This window comes from Artemia sp. Qi Xiang Cuo, chromosome 19, assembly GCF_049724085.1.
Source record: "Artemia sp. Qi Xiang Cuo chromosome 19, ASM4972408v1, whole genome shotgun sequence".
Lineage (NCBI taxonomy): Eukaryota > Metazoa > Arthropoda > Branchiopoda > Anostraca > Artemiidae > Artemia > Artemia sp. Qi Xiang Cuo.
The window spans coordinates 27931178-27955287 of NC_142812.1; the positions used below are offsets into that span (position 1 = coordinate 27931178).

The window sequence follows — 24110 nt, forward strand, 5'->3', positions numbered from 1 at the left end:
TTCCCCGAGTGTAAGGGGAGTGGTGGGAAAAACCGTATTAAGCCCAGGTAAGTAAACTCAGACAGTAAAATAGAGCTCAGACAATCATTTTGACGCAAAGTTTCGGTGACAGGCCCCCACTATTGCCAGCCACTTTGCAGTTTAGCTTAATTTAATTTCCTTGAACAAAGATTTTATTTTCGCCTCTATATATTTTATTCTCTGTTTTTCTAATTTGCTGTTTCATCCCTTACAATAACCTTCTATGCTTCTTGAAGTCTTTCCATGCTGTTTACAAAACAAGAAATGATTTTCATGCATTATTCAGGATTAAAATAATTAAAATGAAATTGATTGACAATTCTGATACTCAGACAGCCGTGAGGGCTATAAAACACAACAGTCTTCACGTAAAGTGGATTCATCAGATTCAAATTACAATTTTTCGAATTTTTCATACAGCTCTAAAACAAACTCACTTTTTTCATTTTCCTGGCTTTTCTTCTTCTTTTCTGGATCATTAAGGAGATGCTTTCGCAGAATCTCATAACAGGAGTCAAAATTCCAGGCTCTGTGATGGCCTGCTGCAGCTGAGGTTGATTTCTGGGTCCCGTATCACCAAGTAAAGATTAATCCCACATCACCACCCCAGTTCTCATTTTCCTTCGAATAGTTTCAATTTATATTTATGTGTGCTTAGTTTCTTTTTGGTACATCTTAAGAAAATTTAACACGGAGCCTGGTCTTGTTTTTCTAAGGAACTGTCAAACGTATCTTACAGTAAGATGTTTTCTGAAAAGTTTTCTGAAATTAAAAACTAATAGACATATCTCACTTCTTTCTGCTAAGGAGCTAGGATTTTAATTTTTCTCACCTGTCCAATAAAGCCAATTTCTTTCAAATCGCTCTCCATCATCTCCATCGAAAACCTTGTATACACTTACAATATAACCAGTAGATGGTGCTATAGGCTGTCTAGAGGCAGGATGGATAGGTGGCCGTGCTATAGTTGCACATTCTTCATAAGAATCGACTAAATGCTCACTGTAAACAGAAATAAGCATTAATAATAATTAAGCTAAATTTGGAAGGAGGAGGATTTTGGAAGGGGAGGGGGGGGGGGCAAAAGAATGTGAAAAACTCTAATAATATTTTTCCTAAAAGGGAATTTCGCTAGTGCATTCTCTTATTAACAAATATAAAAATTTTTGTTTAATTTCGTTTCGCAAATACCATGTAATCATGACGTCATATTTCGAGCTTATAATTTTGTTTTTGAATCTTTACAGTCTAGTTTTCAGTCTCATGGATCCAAAATCATTCTAGAAAACTTTATGTTTCTGGCTTGAACGATTTAGCCACAAGTCACTTTTGGGACTGAAAGAGAAATAAATAAAATCGCACTTATTTTGAAATATCTACTAGCAGGCTTTAGAACTAAAAGCCAGCATTTTGTTACCGGCTTTTAGTTCTAAATATTGACAGAGAAGGCTTTTGAGAGGAAAAACAAAGAAAAGAGTAAGATTTTAGGTGATAAATAAAGGTTACAAATGCTCGAAATAGATAGGAAAGCATAAAAGGGCTAAAATACATTTCATCAGAATAGGTACGCTACAAGTATTTTTTCGGCTTACCTTCAGTTTTATGTTTAAAGAAATAGCCTGTTGCTAATGGGTTTCCAATTCTTGGCCAAACAGTTCACGGTAACGAACTTTAAACGTAATCTTTATATCAATAGCTATATCAATAGAACTGGCTTTTTACGCTGATTCTAAATATATAAGATTTTATGCTTCAAAAGTGTTATGCTTCAAAAGCTACGAGTCTGAGAAAATTTGCCGGATTTTCAAAAAAGAAGAGAACCCCTAATTAGTCAAAGAATCTTATTAAGAATCGCACCATTAGATTCAGCGTATCAGAGAAGCCTACTTTAGAAGTTTCAAAAACCCATATGCAAAAATGTTGGAACTTCGTATTTTTTGCCAGAAGAAAGATCACGGATACGTGTTTATTTTTTTCCCCAGGAGTGATTGTGCCGACACAATAGTCCTAGGATATTGGGAGAGGGTTCATTCGAACGGAAATTAATTGTTCTAGTATCACTTTTAAGTGACCAAAAAGATTGGGGGATAACTCTTCCCCCTCCCACGTCTTTTTCTCTCTGAAATCGTCCAATTAAAATTTTGAGATAGCTATTTTGTTCAGAATAGCAGAAAGGTCAAATAACTATGTCCTTAGGGATAACATGACCCTCCACAACCACTGGGGAATTGGCTGTAAGCTATGAAAATTGCCAATCTTTATGTACAGTATTTGTTATCGGGAGGTATACCAATATTTATCGGGGAGGGGAGGGGGGATCCTCTGCCGGAGAATTATCCATGGGGAGAACTTTCCGTGGAGAGGGAAGTTTAAGGGGGTGAAATTTCCACGAGAAATGTTACACTGGGGAAATTTGCCAGAATTCCAATACTAAACTTTTTTTCTGTGTCTTACTTTCTCTTTGCCGACGCAGTTTTTGTGTGGAGATGTCCCGAGGGACATTTTTGGCGGGGTTAGAATTGTCTGGGGGATCTTTTCGTGGGACAAAAGTTCCACGAGAAAAATTCTATATGGAGAAATTTTCCACGGGAAAAGTTCCCCGTGGGGGAATTGTCCACGGGATCAACATTTCACTGAGAGGAGGAAGGGGAGGGGGTCTAAAAAATTTCAACGGAGGGGGATATAGTGTGGTTTGAAAAAGAATCAGAAATTAAAAGTCCTTTTCAAATGAAGTATGCTAAGGCTAATTTTGTAAGCGGAATCGTCTACAAGAAATTCTCCGGGGGGAACTTTCAGCGAGGATGGAATTGTCCGGGGGTTGTACTCCACGTGGGAGGGACTTTCTATTGAGAAGTTTATGATAGGGGAAGGGAATTTTTAATGGAGGGGAGCCGGATATCCCGGCATTATTTGAAAAACTATCAGATATCAAACAAAGAAAAACAACAAGTTTTTTCGACTGTAAGCAAGGTGCAACATTAAAAATTAAAAGGGACAGATATTATTCCGTATATGAGGGGAGTTTTCCCCTCCACAAAATCTCACTCTTTACGCTAAAATTTGGCTTTTTGTCTTGAATCGTTAAGAACGATCTCCCGAAACACAAGCCGTTTAATTAATAAAAAAAAAAGATTTCTTAAAAATACTAAAAAACTTTAGCATGTAGAGTGAGGTAGAGCGAGGGATAGAGGAAGGGGCGACCCCTCTCATATACACAATAATTTCTGTTGGTTTTAAGTTTTAATGTTGCTCTTTACCTACAGCTAAAAATGTTTATTTTTATTTTTATCCAATCATATTAAGAGGCAATAAATGTTGTCTCTTACTGGTCTGATGCAATACTCTGCATATATGATACCATAAAAAGTCCTACAATTGACAAATCTTAATTATGTCAAGGCAATCCTAGCTTTTATCACTCTGATGTTATGGTAAAAGCCCAAAAGACAACTTTCATATGCATATTTAAGACTTTCCCTAACTTAAGGTTGTCACAGTAACAGCGAGTTCAGGTACGTTTCTTCAATTTAAAGTTTTCTAACACATGAAAAGTCACAAGCGTCACGTCGTGAAACGTTGCAGAGTGATCTTTAACAAAATTCATATAAAATCATTTAAAGTTAAGCTTCAATTCTAGAAACATTTCAGCAACTTTTCTCTCAGCAATGAGTATTCTAGTGAAGTTTGGGACATGTTTATTCGATCTTTTTTTAAATGATTATGCAGCTTTAGTTAGAATAAATTGTTTATGTCCAATTTAATTTAGTATATCTGTTTGGTAGGTCTGAATTACGTTTTGAAGACCTTGAATGTTTTTTTTTTTTATCATGAGCTCTCTGTTTTACATTCAGCCTTATTCTTCTAAAAAGAGGCTTGCCCTTACGACTTGATTACGACCTTACGACTGTAAGCACAGTAAATGGACAAATTATCATCTATTTTGACAGAAGTCATACAATTCAAAATCAATATTCTTTGCTTCCTTTTTGAAGTTCTATTATGTCAAATATGTCCGATTGATTTCTTAAGATTCATAAGATGAAAACCCTTCTTTTAATTTTATGAGGGTGGTACGTTATAAAAATTTAGCGAGTTGTGAGCAAAGAATTATTTGTTTTAAGCTTAATAAACATATCCATTTTGAAACTAGAATAGATGTCGAATAAATAAATCGGTCATCACTTCGCAAATATATTTTTTCTTTCTTTTTTATAATTTTAACTTCGAAGCAAAGGGTGATGTCGGTACATCATTTAAGAACTGTTTTTCATGGAGCTCTTTTGTCTGGATCCTGATTAACATCTTTGATTAACCTCTCATTCCTAAAATCTCATTCCACTGTGAATATTCCTATTATATTACAATAGCACTACTCATTCTTCTTTATTTATTTATTTTTTTTTTACAGCAAACGGTAATCATCCTATTGTAGATTATACTAGGAGCATGTAGAGTAGGATATACATTGCTCCGTCAAAGGGGGGGGCGGGGTGGAAAGGGGTAGCGTGAAACAATGTGTTCTTAGGAATGTGATAATTAATTATTTAAAGTAGTTTTCAGAATCTTAAGGGCTTCCTTCAAATACTTCCATCTCCTTAACCCTCATCCGCCATTTTAACAACCGCTTGCAGACTGAGCACCAAATGTGTGGCTAAGTTTCTTATTTCCATTTGTCTTTGGTTTTCAGTTTTCAGGTTTGTAATGTCTTATTAAAAGCATGTTCCAAGCGGCATCTATAGTAAAAGTTATTTATATGCTAGGTTGTATTGCGTAAAGAAGCAGAAATTTTTGCAAGACTTGTGAAAATCCTCTATTTTCCTAATTTTCTGCCCAAAATATGTCAAACTTCCTTATCTCGACAGTGTAAGTGAAAAAATTAGCTCAACTTCTTTTATTGGGAGCAATAAATGTTTGGCTGAAATCAAATGGTCTTTATTCGTTGACTAGCCCTTGTTTTCTGGTCTGATTTTGTCCAGGGCAGGTGAGGAGTAATGTGTTAATTAATAGGATTGTATGATAGCACATAAGAAAATAATATCTGATCAAATAAAAACCTCTTCTTGTCATTCGTAAAAAACATCTCGAAAATATTTGTTTCAAAGAAAAGTAATTAGCCTTATCAAAGCCCCCAAAAAACAGAAATAGTCATCAAACAATTTAAAGTTAAAACGAAGAGAAATTACTATGAATGAATAAATGAAACCCAAAAACAGACATTAAATAATATAATCAAACATTCAAATAAAAGACACTTGCTACAATGCATGAATAAATGGATCCTAAAACGAACAGAAGTTGAAACAAATAATAAAGTCAAACTTAAGGTGAAATTACTCAGCATATAATAGGAAGGCTACCGACGCAATAAACACTCTAAAGGCTAGATCATTATTTGCCCTTTACTAAAAAAACATGTATTTTAAACAAGCTTTTATAATTATGGCATTGAAAAAAAATTGCTGAGACTCCCAGGAGTTAATATCATTATTTTAGGAATTCGCTTTGGGCTATAGGCAAAACTTTGCAGATTTTGATAGTTTGCATTATTTTTTGTATTTTTTTTTCTGATCAACAATTGGTTTATAATGCTAAATAATATCAATTAAAAAGAAGAAACAACCAGATAAGCAACGTTTTGTATATAGGCTAAGGTTACATTCAGCCATTGGTGGAACAGGAAGACAATTATGTAGTAGCAATTGTTATATTTGGAGGGAGCGTTGGATGGTAATTTGAATGGTAAGTTTATTTTTCAGCAAGTAAGTTAATCTAAGCTTTGACAAATTTACCGTCAAATGTTACTAAACTGAAAACTGAATTATTTTAAAATATGCCCCTTGAGGTGCACTAGTGTGAAGTGAAACTTTCCGTTTGTCCCCCTGTGGTTGCCTCTAAATAGAAAAATTATGTAATGAAATATATGTTCAAGTTCACGTCATAAATTACAATAGCCAGGAAAAGAGAAAATTATTGTTGACATGTAAAAAATTTCTAGACTACTACAAGTAAAATTATTCTTTTTAAAACAAAAGTTAATATTAGATACTCAAATTGTGCAATTATTTGTTGCCTTTTAATAAACTTAACCATCAACTTAATGCTTCTTAATTGTGAGTTCTAGACATTTTTCCTCGTTTAAATCATTATAAGAAAATATAATCCTACAAAAACCATAAAAAGCTTGATTACACCTAAGCTCAAATCAGGTAAAACTATTAAAACGCAAGATTTAACCTTAAGTTTAGGGTATCGCAAAACAAGATGGAAACAGTTAGCGAGGCGAGAAGAAAGTTTTGAGCTGATGGGCACTGGCTGAATCGAAGGACAGCAGTAGATTTCTAAGAATAAGTACTTGCTCAAGCGATTCGTTTTACCAAAAATTATCTGTTTGGAGTTGAGTGGTATTAATTTAAATAAGGGTTGAGTTAAACAGGGATTTAAACAACGTTGAGTGTCTTCGGGTTAAGTTGAACGTGGATTGAGCTACAGGGGTTGAGTTGAACGTGGTTAAGCTAAGTAGTACTGAATTCCACGCACACCGATAGTTTGTATACAATTGGTTTGTACAAAAAAAAACATATATATATATATATCCTTGCTCCTTCTCCCCCTGACCATTAAAGATGCTTTAATCTTCATCTGAAATATATTTTTGGCCCCAGTCTCCAGGTATTTCCACAGGGGCTTATGGGGAAGGGGCTGTAAGGAAGGTAAAATACTCAAAATGTAAAACTTAAAAAAAAAACAGGTAAATGATAGGGAAAGTTGAAAAAATGGTCAGGGGTGCTGTGTGCCCTCCAAATTTTGGTAAAGTTCTAAACAAAGGGGCTTTTTACTACCTTGGAAGGTGGTTAAGCTAGGTGAATGAAAATTTCAGGAATGAATCTAGAGTCTAAAAAATACACTGGCAGGGAACTAACCTAGTTACTATTGCTACCCATTTCTTATTTCTAGGGCTTGGACGATTGAATAAATGACATATCAAACCTAGACCTACATCTAAATTTTGACAAAAGTTTTGTTATCTTAGTTTTGGGTTTTCAATCTCTTTTTCATTGGCTCCAGCTTTTGGAAATACAATTTCTTTAATATCAGTAGATTTTAAGCAATGCCGAAGTCCCCCCTCCCATTTTTTTAAAAGAAAATAGATTTAAAAACTTTTAAGACCTTATAAATTCGGAATGAGTAATGATACGAAACTCAAGAACTTTCCTTGCACCTAGATCTAGTGGATCCATTTCTTAAGGTTGCACAAATATTGTAAAAGGCGAACAAAGGTCAGTGCACTTTGAAGGGGAAGGAGTGGGGGAATAGGTAACTCAAATATCTTCCCAGAGATTATTAAGGCTCTGGATTCATTCCTGAAAGTTTCATTAACCTTCCAAGTATCAAGGAAAGTTTCATTTACTTTCCAAGGTCAACAAATGCTCATAGTCTAGAATTATACCCGTATTTTTTTTTTGCCTCACCCTAGATTTTGAAAGGAAATCTATTTTAAGTATTTTCATTAAAAATTGTCATTCTTAGTACTTCCATAGAAAAAATAAAAAACAAAAAAATTGCCACACCCTAGATTTTTTTAAAGTACATTATCCCCCCCCCCACCCATAAATTTTCAACAGAAATTTTGAAAAGCTATTTTGTTCAAAATAGTAAAAAGGTCTAAGAATTATACCTCCAGTATTCCATTTCCCCCGTCCCCAGACCCCAAAGCAAGGAATGTAAAAGACGTAATCGGCTTTATAACTTTTACAGTTAGGACAGGGGAAGAGGACAGTATCCACACTCTTGTTGTAGTAATTTTTGTTCGTTTTGAGTTTGACTTAACTGTTCAATTCAAAATTGCTCGTTTTAAGATTCATTTATTCATCTATATCAGTATCTGTTATCTTTAAGTTTGTTACGGTCATTTATTTTAATTTCTGTTCTCTTTAGGTTTCATTTATTCTATAATAGTAATTTCTGGTTGATTTGGGTTTGAATTACTATAGGATCTTATTTCTGCTGGTCTTCACCTTAATATGAATTTTCAGTTTTCATTGAAACACTTCTTTTTAGGGAATTTTTTTGTTTAATTACTTTACAAAAATCGAAGCATACATATTGTGGGATAAAGTTGTGCAAATACACTGCTTCAAGTTCAAAATTAAAGACCAAATTAATTTAAAATTTAAAATAAAGATAGTTTAAAAAACCGAACATCTTTTTTTGTTTTACTTAATTTAACCTTATCCCGCTTATTTTGTGAATTGTGGAAAATTGCAGTTCCGGAGTATTATGCTCGAAAAAAGTTTATATTGGCTAAACACCCACTAGAAAAGCTTTTTCAGGCTTCCAATGTGTTTTCGAGAATCTGGTTAATGTTTGGAAACATTTGTTATTTCATTTTAGATCTAGATCTTCTTAGATTTTTCAGAACTGATTTACAATCAGAATTATATTGGATTATTATATCTATGTTTATTTTTCCGAAGTTCTATTACTGTATAAATCAAACATCCCCTAATAAGCTAAAAAATCAAACCGCTAACCTAAAGTACTGTAGCAGAGAAGGATTAAATTTTTCTAGTGCTGCAAGCCGTGCAGTTTGCTGAAATTCTTCTGCAACCGTGAGTTGTCTATTCGCAACACCATAGTTTATGTATGGATATTCAGCTAGAAAAAAAATTAGCCGTATGAATAATCTTTTAAAGAGTAGAGAGAGGGAGAGAGAGAGAGAGACAGAGAGAGAGAGAGAGAGAGAGAGAGAGAGAGAGAGAGAGAGAGAGAGAGAGAGAGAGAGAGAGAGAGAGAGAGAGAGAGAGAGAGAGAGAGAGAGAGAGAGAGAGAGAGAGAGAAGAGAGAGAGAGAGAGAGAAAGAGTGCTGTCCGAGACTACCAGCATAGTTGTAAAGCTGGTGACCTCTCCTAAGCTCCTTGCGACTAGAGTGGGATACAAGGTTTCAGTTTTCCCAACCTCATACATGGCCGGTGATCTCTGCAATGAGCCATAAGGTTATGTCTCCATAGGTTTCCACTTTTTCATTAAAATTTGATTTTTGGGGAGTGACTGGTGTGTATAGAATGGATTTTGATGCATTTTGGTCCTCAGGTTCTTAGATCATATAGATTAAGTCATTGCATGTTCGGATAAAGCAAAGCTATGTATGCCTTCCTTTATGTTAAGAATTTAGCTGATAAGGAGTAAGAGGGTGGGTGGGTGGCATAGCCATGGGCCCATTTCAGTCGTACAGCCATACAGTGGGAGACCTCTTGTATGATTCCGATTTAAACAAAATAATTACCTTAATTCTAAAACTTGACTTGAATTTCAGAATACTAGAGGGTCTGTAGGTCCACTTTCGTCCTATAAGTGCTTAAAAAATTTCATTCCAAAGCTAATAAATCAAATTCACTCTCAATGTGTTCAAATTTTTATCCGATACCATAGGGCTTATGGAGGGTCTGGGGTAAAACATATGTGGGATTGTGGCGGAGTACATTCTTATCCTTGTCGGCCCTTGAAAATAGCGCTAAAACTGTTGTTTTATGATCGAATGACACATCTCTCAAACTGCTACAGGTACCCCTTCTACAAACCAAATATATTTTACCTGGAAGCCACGTTGCTCTTTACATAGTCAGTGCTACTGCGCTGACCCTTATGGTGTGCAGCCCGTTTAATTTTACATTCAAACGGATGTCTTGGAATGTGTTGGCTACAATATGCAGTATGAAGCAATCTTGAAAAACCGCAGGGCCGTATCCAGAGGGAGGGTATTTACCCCCCCCCCATCCGAAAAAAATAAATAAAAAGATACATGGTCCGACTCGTAAAAATGCAATAAAAGCTCATGTAAACAAATTTTTAATGTGTTTTTAATTTTTGTTGTTTTAACAGAGTAAAAATCCTGGACACGATCTTGAAAGACCGACGTGGATTTAAAACATAGCTCAGTAAAAAAAAGGACGTCTAGAACCATTTAAGCCCAAGTTGAACATTTAGAATTCAAGTACCCTTCATATTTATTTTAGTCTAGACGCTCAATACTCAAGGTACATTTTGGGTAAATTTTACAACTCTGCTAGTCAGGGCCGTCGAAAGCTAAAACTATGCCCTGGGGCACATTCTTCGAGTCCCTTCTCTTGCCTCTGGTAACTATACTCTACTGATGCCAATAAACCCGAAAGGTTAAAGCAGTAGCTTTGGGTATTTGGTTTGACAAACTACTGGCAGAATTCCCTTGGTCCGCGCATGCGACTGTATTTTTTGTTGTTGTGCAATATAAGATAAATTTTCTTAAACGTTTAACAGTTAATCCTACTTTGTTTTCAACTTTTATATAGTAGAAGAAAGCCCATATGTAATCCTATAAAGAATCGACTATTAATAAAAAAAAAAGAAAAAGAACCATCACTTCTGATATGAGCCCAAACTACACAAAATTCTATTACTGGATGGTAGCTACATGTTTATGCTGCTTTATTTATACTAACGCAATGCAATGTATATTATATTTTTTCTTTACCAATTTATGTTGGTACCAAGAAACTTTCTGGGAAAATTAAAAATATGGATGATTTAAAGATAAATTATTCATACAGGTGTGCCAAAGTGTCTTTATAAAAGATTGTATTTGTTCTTAACTGCTTGTTTGGCTTTTGTTGAAAACAAAATACTTTTCTTGTTTGTCTCTAAGACAGCTCGTGAAACATTTTATGCATTGTTGTACTTTCAGAATTGTATTGCATTGTTGTACTCTTAGAATTTTAAAGTCTTAATTTTGTCGTTTCTATTCGAGCGTAAAATTTCTCTTTAATCTTTTAAAATACATCTTTGTTCCTTTAGCTGGATGTTACTGCAGCATTCTTCTATTGATCCTCGTGAAACTACTGCTGGAATTTGTTTCCTGTCAAGTGCAACTAGGCTAATAAGTGAGGAAAATTTTATCTTTGTATGCCTCTGATATACAGTCACAAGCGTTATTTATTAGAAAAGCTTTGCTTCTTACACTCAAACATTAAACGTAAAATAAATTAAACAGTTTATTAAACTTTTAATTGATTGTGTTTTGATCAACCGGTAAATTATTGCGGTACTGACAGAAATGTATGCATATAAGATATATATATATATATATATATATATATATATATATATATATATATATATATATATATATATATATATATATATATATATATATATATATATATATATATTATATATATAATATTTTTATATGTAAACAATAATTGTATATGTATGTATGTATGTATGAATGTTCTCAAAAATAGCTCCACATTTTTTCAGAAAAATTGGTATCTTGGGATATTCGCGCATAAAAAACGATCTAGATAGGTCGAAATACTGAGAAAAATCCTTAAGAGCCTTAATTTTGGTTTTGCAATGCACCAAAGAGTCAACTATTTTATAGTATTTGTTTTCTTCTGGGACTTAAAAATTAATTCCCCTAGGCTGTTTATCCCTCACAGACTCTCAAATGGTAAATTAAACCGTTCTGTCATTCCATTGCAATTTTGATTTGTCCTCTAGCCACAGATTTCGTTATGTAGTATTTCCGTTTCCAATCCATGCGACTTTTTTTTTTTTCCATGCCTTTTTCTTTAATAGTTCGGAGTCATTTGCCATATTTTGTAGCTTTGCATGCGTTTAAAAATGATACGACAATCTCTAGGGAAAAATTATGTAATTTTTTCTTTGAATGTATATAAATATGACGTAAATCGTATGACATTTTTTTTTCCTGCTATGAATTCAATTTCTTTTTACTGTTTGTTTTTCAAAGACGCTACAGACGCTCAAATAACACGTTCCTTATCAAATTGTAATTTTCTGAAATATCTAAATTATGGAATAGCATAGTTATCGTGTTATTCATTAGTTCACATTTTCGTTTGCAATCCAATGTGATTTGTTGCTGTTTCTTGTTCCATATCATTTTCTTTAGCTTTTCAAAGTCATTTGTCATGTTGTGTAATTTTGTATGTGTCATAGATACTAAACATTTATTCCTCCTTCCTGTTTATCAATCACAAACTCACACACGCTGAACTAACACATTCCTTCATTCCTTTGTAATTTTACTTTGTCTTCTAACCGCAAATTTTACTGTTCAACATTCTGTTTGCAATTCAATTTGACTAATACTGTCTCTTGTTCCATGCCTTTTTCTTTAGCTCTTCAGAGTAGTTTACCATCTTGAGTAATATTACATGCATCATAAATACTAAAACGATACGGCCACTGCTGAGGGGGGGGGGGTGACATAATTTGTGTTCTATAAATGTATATAAATATGACGTCACTCACATGATTTTTTTCAAAAAATAAGGCTCTAAACGGATTTTCTGATGCTCTTGACCTATCTAGATGGTTATTTTAGGCCAAACAATCCCAAGGTGTCAATTAAAAAAAAAAGAAAAACAAAATATGGAGCCATTTTAGATAAAAAAAAATTATATATACATATATACACAATTATTGTTCGTTTAAAGACAGCCGATATATCATACATTTATATATATATATATATATATATATATATATATATATATATATATATATATATATATATATATAAATTATATAAAATATTTTGGATATATGTTATGGAATCTTTGGAACATTATTTCAACTAAATTTATCACCGAGGTTCTTACCTTACATAAAGATAAGTTGCTTTTACTTTGTCCTCTCGTTAATAGAAAATGCCTGCATTTAAAGAGTTTAATATCGCGTTAGCTAACTTCAAAAATTATCCTCATTGGCCAGTAAAGATACTAAAAGTATCCAAGGATAGCAAAGGAAAGCCATCATATTTAGTATTTTGCTGTGGGATACATGATGAATACAGATTTGTTGAAGCCAATGTGTCAGAATAAAATCCAACCGTTAGCCGAACTTCTACAAAACATACTGCAGGTGTAAATGCTCCATTTGAGGAATTGAAAGAATTCACCCGATATTTGTAAATCCCTTTCCAAGACATATAATGCATTAACAACTAAGAATCTAATACAGGAGAATGTTCTTCGTTGATGGATAAAATCACTTTTACGGAACTTGATACCTCTACGCTAACGAGCGAGGTAATAAGTAGGGGGCGAACCCAATCATAAGCGTATTAATCTCTGCTAGTTTTAAATTATGATGTTGCTCCTTATTTTCAGTTGAAAAAAATGTTTTTTTCCCTATTTAATTTCTGATCTTTTTTTAAATAATGCTGGGAAATCTGGCACCCCCTTAATAGCAATGTCTTTTCCCCCATGAAAACTTCCTCCATGGAAAGATCCTCCCACGTAACACCTAACCCCCCCCCCAACTACCAAAAAAATTTCCCCTGAAAACTTCTGTATGCTTCTCAATAACCAATACTATATGTAAGACCTTCCCCCTGGGACTGTGGGGGATTAAGTCATCCTCAAAGACATAGTTATTGTATTTTTCGACCATGCTAAAAAAAATGACTATCTAAAATTTTGATCAAATGACTTTGGGAAAAAATGAGCGTCGGAGGGGGCCTAGTTGCCCTCCATTTCCTGGTCACTTAAAAAGGGCACTAGAACTTTTAATTTCCGTTCGAATGAGCCCTTCCACAATATTTTAGGACCACTGCTTCTATACGATCACCCCTGGAAAAAAAAACAAAAAAGAAAAAAGAAACAAAAAAAAAAAAAAATAAATAAACACGCATCCATGATCTTTCTTCTGGCAAAAAATACAAAATTTAACATTTTTGTAAATAGGAACTTGAAATGTCTATAGTATGGTTCTCTGATACGCTGAATCTGATGGTGTGATTTTCATTATACTTCTATGAATTTTATGGGGCGTTTCTCCCTTTTTTCGAAGATAAGGCAAATATTATCAGGCGCCTAACTTTTGATCAGTAAAACTAAACTTGATGAAACTTAAATACTTACAGTTTGTTACCACGAAGTGTTTTTTATTTCAGGAACTGTGTAGTAAGATTAATGATTTAAGAAAATTACTAAATTTAAATAATTTCTTAGACCACACTGCTTTTCCATTAAAAACAAAAAAAATTTTTTAAACACGAAAAACGGGTTTTAATTTTCTAACAAGCAGTGAACTACAAAACAATTAATTATGCACAAAAGCTCCGAATATTTCAGTCCCACATCCGGGAGCCTTTCTCAACGGAAAAAAAAAAAAATAAATAAAGCAAAAAAAAAAAAAAACTTAAATTACATTACAATAAAACATACAAAACACATAAAGAGAACAAAAAGCAAAAACGAAAGAAAAATATAAAGAAATAAGAACAAAACTCACATATTAATTAAACACTTCCATGCACTGAATGTCTTTCAACTGGCCTCCTCTCAGTATATAAATGGAAATATATTAAATAAACACTTCCATGTACTGAATGTCTATATTGATTCTACTCGCCTCCTCCCAGTATATAAATTGAAATATATTAATTAAACACTTCCATGCACTGAATGTCTTTCAACTGGCCTCCTCTCAGTATATAAATGGAAATATATTAAATAAACACTTCCATGTACTGAATATCTATATTGATTCTACTCGCCTCCTCCCAGTATATAAATTGAAATATATTAATTAAACACTTCCATGCACTGAATGTCTTGTCTTGTCAGTTGAAAGACATTCAGTGCATGGAAGTGTTTAATTAATATGTGAGTTTTGTTCTTATTTATTTATATTTTTCTTTCGTTTTTGCTTTTTGTTCTCTTTATGTTTTTAGTATGTTTTATTTTAATGTAATTTAAGTTGTTTTTTTTTTGCTTTATTTATTTTTTTTTTTTTTTCCGTTGAGAAAGGCTCCCGGATGTGGGGCCGAAATATTCGGAGCTTTTGTGCATAATTAATTGTTTTGTAGTTCACTGCTTGTTAGAAAATTAAAACCCGTTTTTTGTTTTTAAAATATTTTTTTTTTTTTTAAATTACTAAATTTATCTGAAATTATTATTATCAATATGTTCAATAAAATAAAATGTATATATCTCTTACTTATTGATATAATTGTTGTGATTGTATTTACTTTTTTTTTCGTTTATAGCCTCTTAGTTATTCTTTTATTTATTTTATTTTATTTTTGTGTGTGATGTGGCGCAGATTTGATACATCGTCTCCTTAAGTTGTATGAATTTTTCTAACTCAGGCCCTGGGGATGTTTACTTCCTTGATGGGCGTTTACTTCAATTGCAAAGTAACCCATCAAATATTTTGAGGATTGTTAATAATTCTATTGGTCAAAATAGAAAAGGAATTCCGCAAATATTTCCCAATCAATTACTAGTGAGTATGTTTCCGATTTAAAGTGGGCTACTAGACGAGATGATCGTTTTTCGGTCCTTCAGCTCAATACTCAGGGTCTATGTTCATCGATTGATCAGTTGAGGCAGATAGTTTTTGATGGGAGACCCGATGTTATCGGATTATGTGAGACTTTCCTTAAATCTAGTAATGAAATGCTTTTAAATAAACACGATTACAAAATGGAGCCACTAAATCGCAGAAGGATGGCAAAGGGTGGTCTAGTAATGTATATTTCTGATGTTCTTCTCTATTCTGTTCGAAGCCATCTGTCAAACAATGACGAAGGGGTTTTTGAATCCCAGTTTATTGAAATCAAATTACAAAATAAGGTTTTGATAATTGGTAATGTTTACGGATCTCCGATTGGATCCGTCCATTCTTTTCTTCAGGCCCTTGCTGAAATCTTGGAGTTAATAGGTAGGCGTTCATGTGAACTTGTAATAATGGGAGACTTTAACTTATATCTAATTGATATGGCATCCTCTACCACGGTGGATTTTCTCTCAGATGTGCTCACTGCTTGGGTTCTACCAACAACCGGTATTTCGACACCTGTAAATGATACGTCAGCGTCTTTAATTGATAACATTTTTACGTCTCTTAATTTGGTTCAGAATTCTGTTGTGTGAGTGATATTTCACACCATTTTCCTGTACTTTCCAGTTTTAACCTTGAAAATTTATTGAGTAGGGACACTCCAGCATCTGCTTGTACCGTGAGTAAAATGCGATGTATTTAAAATACCAAAATAAAGTTCCTTCTTTCTAAAGATAATTCCGACTTCCTATAATTAATATAAACCTAGTTTCAAAAATGAAAAGCCCTTAATCAGCAAAGAAAAAAAAACTGCAGTGAGCCTCAGAAAAAGAACGGCGCTATCCAAGCATTGGATTTCGCTAAGACAGTGAGCAATAAAAAAGGTGCTACGCACAATATTTCCAAGGAAGTTTAAACGATAAGAACCGTGTGAACGTCTAAATCATCAAAAATAGTTAAGAAAGGTTATTGGACGAAGGGTTCACGTCCTTGGGCCACTTGGGCCAATGGTGAGCCAGTTCTTACAGCAAAAGACTAAAGAGCTACGTTTGATACTGGGGTAAAAAGTGCTTTTTGAGGAGATTCGTAAATCAGAATCAGGACCATTCAGATAGAATTTTTTCGCCATTCAAGCTTGGCAATTCTTTCAATTTGTATCTCAGTCACCATTGTTGTTGCTTGAAGTGACTCACTGCTGTTCACCTAAATATGTAAGTCTCAATAAATCTATTGTTTTTTACCTGTGTTTATTTCATTTTATGTGTCTGCACCTATTCTGATAACAGGTAATTAGTTCGCAAATCTCCAAGGACGTTCCCAGGGAATCTGATCCCCAGATCGCTCGAAGTAAACAGGTCACATTTATATGGCTACACATGTTATTTTCTCTCAATAATTGAGGGTGACGCGGTTATAAATTTACTTCACTCCCCATCGTTGTGGCGCAGGGCTCGATGGCAGAATCTTTGGCGCTATAAGTGACGCCATCGGAGAACTTATAAGGTGTAAGTCCGCAGTTTCAAGATATAATTTTAGACTTGACGCGATCAATCTTCATTACCGCTATTAGGACGGCAATAAAAATTCTATTGCTACAAATGGCACGGTCGGAAATTGGAGGAATACTTGCGAACTAATTACGCTATAAACTTTGTAATTTGAATTTAATTATTGGAGAGATACAGATAAATAAGTAAAGGGATTAGACCTATAGCTACTAAGCTACGACAGGAAACCCTTAAAAATATCTCATAGGAGATAATAGCCTCCCTCAAAATAGGTTAAGTGAAAAAATAAATTTATTTTGAATTGATTCCAAAAAAAAATGGCGGAAAACCTTAACGATTTATTAATAGTGCAGAAGTTAGTCGCGAAAAATATAGAAATAGCAAAATCTATCCCAGAGTACAATGGTCAATCAGATATTGACGAATTTAATATCCAGTTGGCCCAGTTTGTACAACTAACAAAAACAGAGCTAAAAGCGTTAGTCGGAATGCTCCTACTACGATTAAAAGACCAGGCATTAACCTTTCTAAAACAGATTGAACATACCATAGGCAATAACGCCAACTTGCCAATAAATATGGTGGACAAATTGTTAAAAACATTTAAAGATCGATTTATAGAAAGCAGTTCCATAAATAAATTAAAACACGGAAAGGCGTGCTTCGACTATTCACAAGATATAAGAAAAATTCTTAATAATATACGCATTTCGGTAGAGGCAAAATACGGAACAGGTATTGGACAACTGAATGAAAAAGTCATACTAAATACCTTTTTGCAAGGGCTACCCCCAAAACTATATAGACTGGTAATATCCAAAAATATTCAGACGTTGGATCTCGCAGTTCAGGAGGTAGAGCGATTGATCGAAGTCGACACGATGGTGGCAAATCACAGTAAAGCAAAAATTAATAGCCTAGGCGATTCAAATGCGAACATAAACTTCAAGAGCGACCAGGCGTCCCCCATTTTATTTTCAAGGGATAACTCCCCAATACCACAAAGAAACAAAACGCAAGAACCCGCTAGCAGAAAACAGTACGTTTTCAGCCCGTCAAACAATCCAATTACGAAAATAACCCTACAATAATAAGGTGCTATATTTGTAATCGTGTTGGGCATATCGCAAGAGAGTGCCGTTATGTCCCCAACCGCACACCAAGAATTGCTGTCGGCAGTAGGCAAAATTATGGCAACCATTTGTTCGAAAGAACAAATTTTAGCGCCGGTGGTGCACTAGGCTATAACCAGGGAAGATTGCGCCAAGCAATACCCTACAACATGTACCAACCAAATTTGTATAACCCTCCCCCCAACAGACAAATTAATTACCGATTTGAAAACCCAAATACTCGCCAAAGCCAATATAATGCGAGAATGCTATATAGAAATCATAAAAATTTGCCGATGGGAAACGAAAAGTTTGCGAGCCAACGGCATTGGCAGTCAGTGCCAGCAAGCGGCACTGACACAGGACATCCATGTTACTATAATAATACATCGCGAAGGCAGACAGACGTAAATCAATTAGATATGCCTACGGAAACTCATACGTCTGAATATCTATTACAGGCACCGACACATGAAATAAATGCTCAGGAAAATGTGTCAGTCCCCTCATAAATATATAACGAACCTCCAGGTTGCCCAAAATACATAATACGTCCTAAACGCTGACAGTGGTATCTTGTAGAGGTGTTAATAACAAGTTACCTATATTTAATGATTTTTGTGTAGAAAATGTTTATTTTAAGGCTTTGATTGACTCTGGTGCAACGATTAATATTATAAGCTCATGCATATTTAAAATGTTGTCTCTGCATATTAGGCGACAGAGGAACCCTAATAATCCCACTTTAACTAGTGTGACAGGGCATAAATTAGATGCAAGAGGTTCAATTTGCCTAAACGTAAAAAGAGACAATAGGATCTTCCAGACACATTTTATAATATGCGATAACTTCCCGCATGAAACAATTATAGGCACAAATTTTTTAAGGTCCAATAGAATACTATTAGACGTAGCAAACAAGAGGCTTGTCTACCCGGCTAAGGTAGGGGAAGAAATTTCTACCTTAAGAAATCGTAACAGAGGTTACGAAGACAACATAACAGTAAACAAAATTTCTGACGGTATAATGTCGCAATCTTTTGAACCTCAAATCTCGCAAGGAGGAAAAGGAATAATCAGAAACTTGTCCAATTATTCTGAAAAACATTGCAGAGATGAAGTAAATGTAAAAAAATACGGGTATTGAATCTGCGACAATAAAAATAGGAGATATGCGACAGTACAGGTCAAACGAAATTAAGAAAATATCAGAATTATGGAAAAATATAGTGAAACCCAACGTGACGCCACAAGATGCCGCAATGGCGCAAAATAGCGCCAGTATGAATCTAATGAACAATGAAAATAAAGACAAATATTACGGATTCGCGATAAGGAAAACAAAAGTCCCTCCCAAAACGATGCAAAAAATTCAAATATCACAGATGATTGAGCCAGTGGTTAGCAAATCCGAAGTATGGTTTGCGACCCCGTCTGAAATACCTGAAAATCTGTTATGCGAGGAACAGATTATATCTTGTGACAAAGGAGAAGGTTTTATTTGGGTAACTAATAACCACGAAAATAATACTATTACAATTAAAAAGGGGACGTGTTTAGTTCAAATCCAAGTTTTAACGGATAATGATTTAAATATATCGGGAAATTCTAAAGGAAACCTAGTTATTGGTATTAAAACTTCAAATAACAAATAACCTTAAACTAAATTAGAATTCTAAAACAGAATTGATACGGATCGTCTTACAGACTTGTAGATTATTACAAAATTATGCGACTTATCATGTAATTTTAAAGATGTGTTTTTGGCATCAGAAGATGACATCGGGCAGATACAATTTTATAAACAATCAATTTGAACGACTGTTAATCCCGTAGCAAAACAGCCGTATCGTGTGCCATATAAGCACAAAGAGTGGTTAAAAAATAAAATCCACGAATTAAAAAAAATGAAACTATACGCCCCAGTATAAGTCCGTATAGTGCACCAGTGATCTTAGTACCAAAAAAGAATGGAAATCTTAGACTTGTAGTAGATTATAGAGCCCTCAACAAACAAGTAGTTACCGATAAATTTCCTTTACCAAAAATAGATGAAATTCTTGACTCTATTTCAAGCAAAAACTAAATTCTTACTTCTTTGGACCATACCCATGGCTACCACCAAGTGAAAATAACCTAAAAAGATATTCATAAAACTGCATTTGTCAACATTTGAGTGTAGTTCATATGAATATTTAAGGGCACCATTCGGACTTAAAACGAGATCAAGCGCGCTATGTAGACCCCTATTACACCTGTTAAGAGGATTAAAGGATATCATTCACTTTTTCGACGATGTCATATGCGTGAGACAAGATGCTGAACAACACTTAGCAAATTTAGCTAAGTTCTTCGAGAAGTTAAGGCAGGGCAATTTAAAATGCCAGCCTGAGAAATTAAATTTATTTCAACCTAAAATTTAATTTTAGGGGTATTAGTGACACAAGGAGAGATATCCCCAGACCTTGATAAAATACAATGTGTTGAAAACCTCAAACCCCCTAGAACTATGAAAGTATTAAGGGGAATTTTAGGTCTCACTGGCTACTTTAGAAAGTTCGTACGCAATTACGCCCAAACTGCAAAACCCCTCACGGAATTAACTAAAGAGAACTTCCAAAATGTTACATGGTCCCGGGTAGCTCAAACGTCCCTAGACCGTTTCAAAAAGTCACTTATTTCTGGATCAATATTATCACTTCCTGATTTTGAAAACGGACAATTTGTGGTTACAACCGATGCTAGTTCAAAAAACATTGGGGCTATTCTTTCGCAAATAGTTCCCATGGGAAACCCTAATTCTTTACAAGGACCTTCTAATAAAAAAAAAATAGAAAAAGTTATATGCTATTTGAGTAGAACCTTATCAAAAGGCGAAAGTAGTTATTCCGCCACAAACTTAGAATTACTATCTATAATCCACCACTTAGAAAAATTTAGACACTAATTAATCTGTAGAAAATTTATACTACGATCAGATCATAAATGATTGCAGTAACTGCGCACATTTAAAAATCCCACGGGAATTGTAGCTACATGGATTGTGAAAATCCAAGGCCTAGATTACGAAGTTGAACATTTAAAGGGTAAACAAAACGCAGCTTGTGATTTTTTGAGTAGATTCCCATAAACTAATCCGTTGGAAACTGAAGAAAATGAAGTTAACGCTGTCAATGCTAAGAGGAAACATGGATGTAAGAAAAACAAAGTCAAGCACACGGTAAAGGAAAATAAGGTTAACTATTGTCTCTTGTCGTTAGAAAATATAAAAAGAAAGCAAAAAACGGAAGAAATGTGTTCGGCGCTTATTAATTATTTTGTGAATGACGATGCGTTACCGGATAAATTCAAAACTCTTAGAAAAGAGATAGATAATTTTTACTATGATCTTGAGGATGAAATACTGTGTAGAATCGTGACTGCTGGGACAAAAAAAAACCAAACTTCAATAATACCTGTATTACCGCAAAACTTAATAGTGCCTGCATTCGAATATTTTCATTCAGATACAGGTGGACATTTAGGAGTAATGACAACTTTCGAAATTAAAACAATATTTTTACGTGCCGTCGGCAATGACAAAACTTAAAGAATTTGTAAGTACATGCGAAGCATGTAACTTAAGAAAAATCCCCCCAGCTTATCCTAATCCTCCAATGGGAAGGGTCCTAGTAGCAAAATACCCCTTCGATATTATCTCATTTGACTTACACGGAACAAGTGGAGCCTTGCCTGTTTCCAGCAGAGGCCATACTTGTATTCTTTGTGTTATATATCACTTTTCAGGCTTTACTTTTGCAAAAGCATTAAAAAAATCAAGGTGCTTATGCCACCAGTAAGGCGTTAGCAAAATTATTTTTAAAATTTGGCATTCCTAATAAAATTTTGAGTGACAACGGAGGTAATTGTGTTCACAAAGTAACAAAAGACTTAATGAGTTTCCTCAATATAGAGAAAATGGTGACAGCTCCGTACCACCCACAAGCTAATGTTAAAATATAAAATAGGAATAAAATATTTTCTAACTTTTTAAGTATTTATACAAAAGACAATAGTAACGACTGGGATCAATTCTTACCTTATTTAACTAACGTAATTAACACTGCTTATTCAAAAACAACCAAAGACAATCCATTTTATTTACCTTTTGGTCGTGATTTTAGAATCCCGTATAATGAGATTATTGAATCTTGGCAGTATTATAATAGCTCGGGAAATTAAAAAACAAGAATTTATAAATAGGATGAGGAAAACTTAAAAAATAGTTAGGCAAGAGTTGGAAAAATATAAAATAAACCAAGAGCTAAGAAACCAACCCAAAGTCAAGGGGAGTATAGATTTCTAAGTAGGAGACTGCGTCTACCTAAAGAACAAAGCAAAAACGGAAGGCAAAAAACTTTCCAACAAATATTCTGGACCGTAGAGAGTAGTCAAAAAGTACGATACCAATTATACTTTTAAAATGAAAAACCCCAATAGTAGAAGAACTTACAAAGCGCAGATTAGCCGAATAAAAAGATCCAATTTCCGAGACAGATGGTTATCACATTCCTCCTCCACTGATTCATCAGATGCCGAAAATGAGCCCCCTAAATCAAGATTGGCAGAGCTAAAACCCTTTAATTTCAAGCAAGACTATTTCGAGAAAGACAGTGATGAGGAAAATTTTGAAGAATTTTTAGCTATGAAAAATCTAGTTATTCCAGAGAAAAAATCCCTAATACCAGTAAGAATAAGAACGCCAAAAGCTCAAAAAGTTCACCACCAGAGAGCGCAGGAGATTTAGATTATACAATATCTCCAAAAACCCAATTTTCCCCCGATAGAATTTCGACCCCTTGTCCCCCCAAAAGATTTCCAGACGATATGGTTTCCCCTGCAACACCGATAGAAAGGCCCCTGTCATTGCAGGAAGAATTAAACAGAGCTGTAGAAACCCCGGTATTACCGTAAAGAAAACTCCTCCCAAAGATTCAACTAAAATAAATCTGCGAGAGGCTATGGATTTAATAAATTTTCCCATAAAAACGAGTCGAAGTACATTGCCCGAGAATAAAACTCCCAAGGATGACCAGCAAGGTCAATATCTTGATATAACTGTGTCCAAGGTCAAACCTAAACAGTGGACTTCATGGAGGGAAACCCTAGTGCAAAAATGCCCCACCCCCCTGAGGACATGGCATTCAAACAGTGGAGGAACCCCGCAAAAACTATTGATTCCTCACAAAGCTCTCAAGAATCTTTCAAATCTCCCGAGTTGAAAACTCAGAGCGAGGACTTAGAGAATAAACCTTCTACTTCCAAAGGAGTAGAAATTTACGAAGGAAGGGCAGGTGATACCTCAAAAAGTGCCACCTCTAAAAGTTCTGATCCGGATTCCTCGGAAACTAGTTCTGAAGAGTCTGATGGCGAATTAGACCATATAGTAGCTAAAGAAATAGGAAAATCAAGACCGACCTCAGCAGCCGCACACGGGAAACAAACAAAAATTAAAAGGGCAAGAATTTTCGAAAAAACAATACCAAAAGTTTGATCTTATTTCGCTAGAAAAACCGAAAAAGAAAAACCCGCAAGAAACAGAGGAGAAAATAACGACACAGTCAGGCAGAACGGTTAAAAAACCTGACAGATGGAAATATCCCTAATTATTGTAAAGACAAATTTCAAATCCCTTATGAAAATCAACTTATGATCCACCATAATAAATTTAACAGTGTGCATGTACAGTTAACCAAGTAAATATTAATGAAAAAAAAATATATAATACAAGTGATGTCAAAACGTCGGCGATCAGGGAGAAAGGCCCAAGGTGGGAAGCTCGTGGTCGACCGATGGTGACAAATAGTGTTTTTAGGTCCTGTGTGGCACATTCTGCCTACTAGGTAGCTACCTTACAAAAATCAACTATACCCCAATAAATGTGAATTAATCAGTTGGACAACCTATAATGCACCCAGTTATTGAGGTCAATAACGGAACTCATATCATTGGGAGGGGAGGTTCGGTCTCCCCTACCGACCGTGTTTTCAAAGACAATATCATCGATTCTATATGTGTTGTTGTTATACTTGGTCATTGGACACCGGGTGTAAAACAACACGTATGGAATCGAGGATTT

At 34.5% G+C, this 24110-nt stretch overlaps 1 protein-coding gene across 1 annotated transcript in view; it reads right to left on the reverse strand.

Moving 5' to 3' along the window:
- The window catches only part of LOC148940687 (uncharacterized), a 129029-nt gene that overhangs the window by 4301 nt on the left and 100618 nt on the right, over positions 1-24110 (reverse strand). The window contains exons 4-5 of the mRNA XM_089104811.1: positions 8553-8676; positions 854-1023 (exon numbers count right to left, since the gene is read on the reverse strand). Coding sequence (XP_088960937.1) covers positions 854-1023; positions 8553-8676 — 294 coding nt within the window. The remainder of the gene's footprint in view (positions 1-853; positions 1024-8552; positions 8677-24110) is intronic.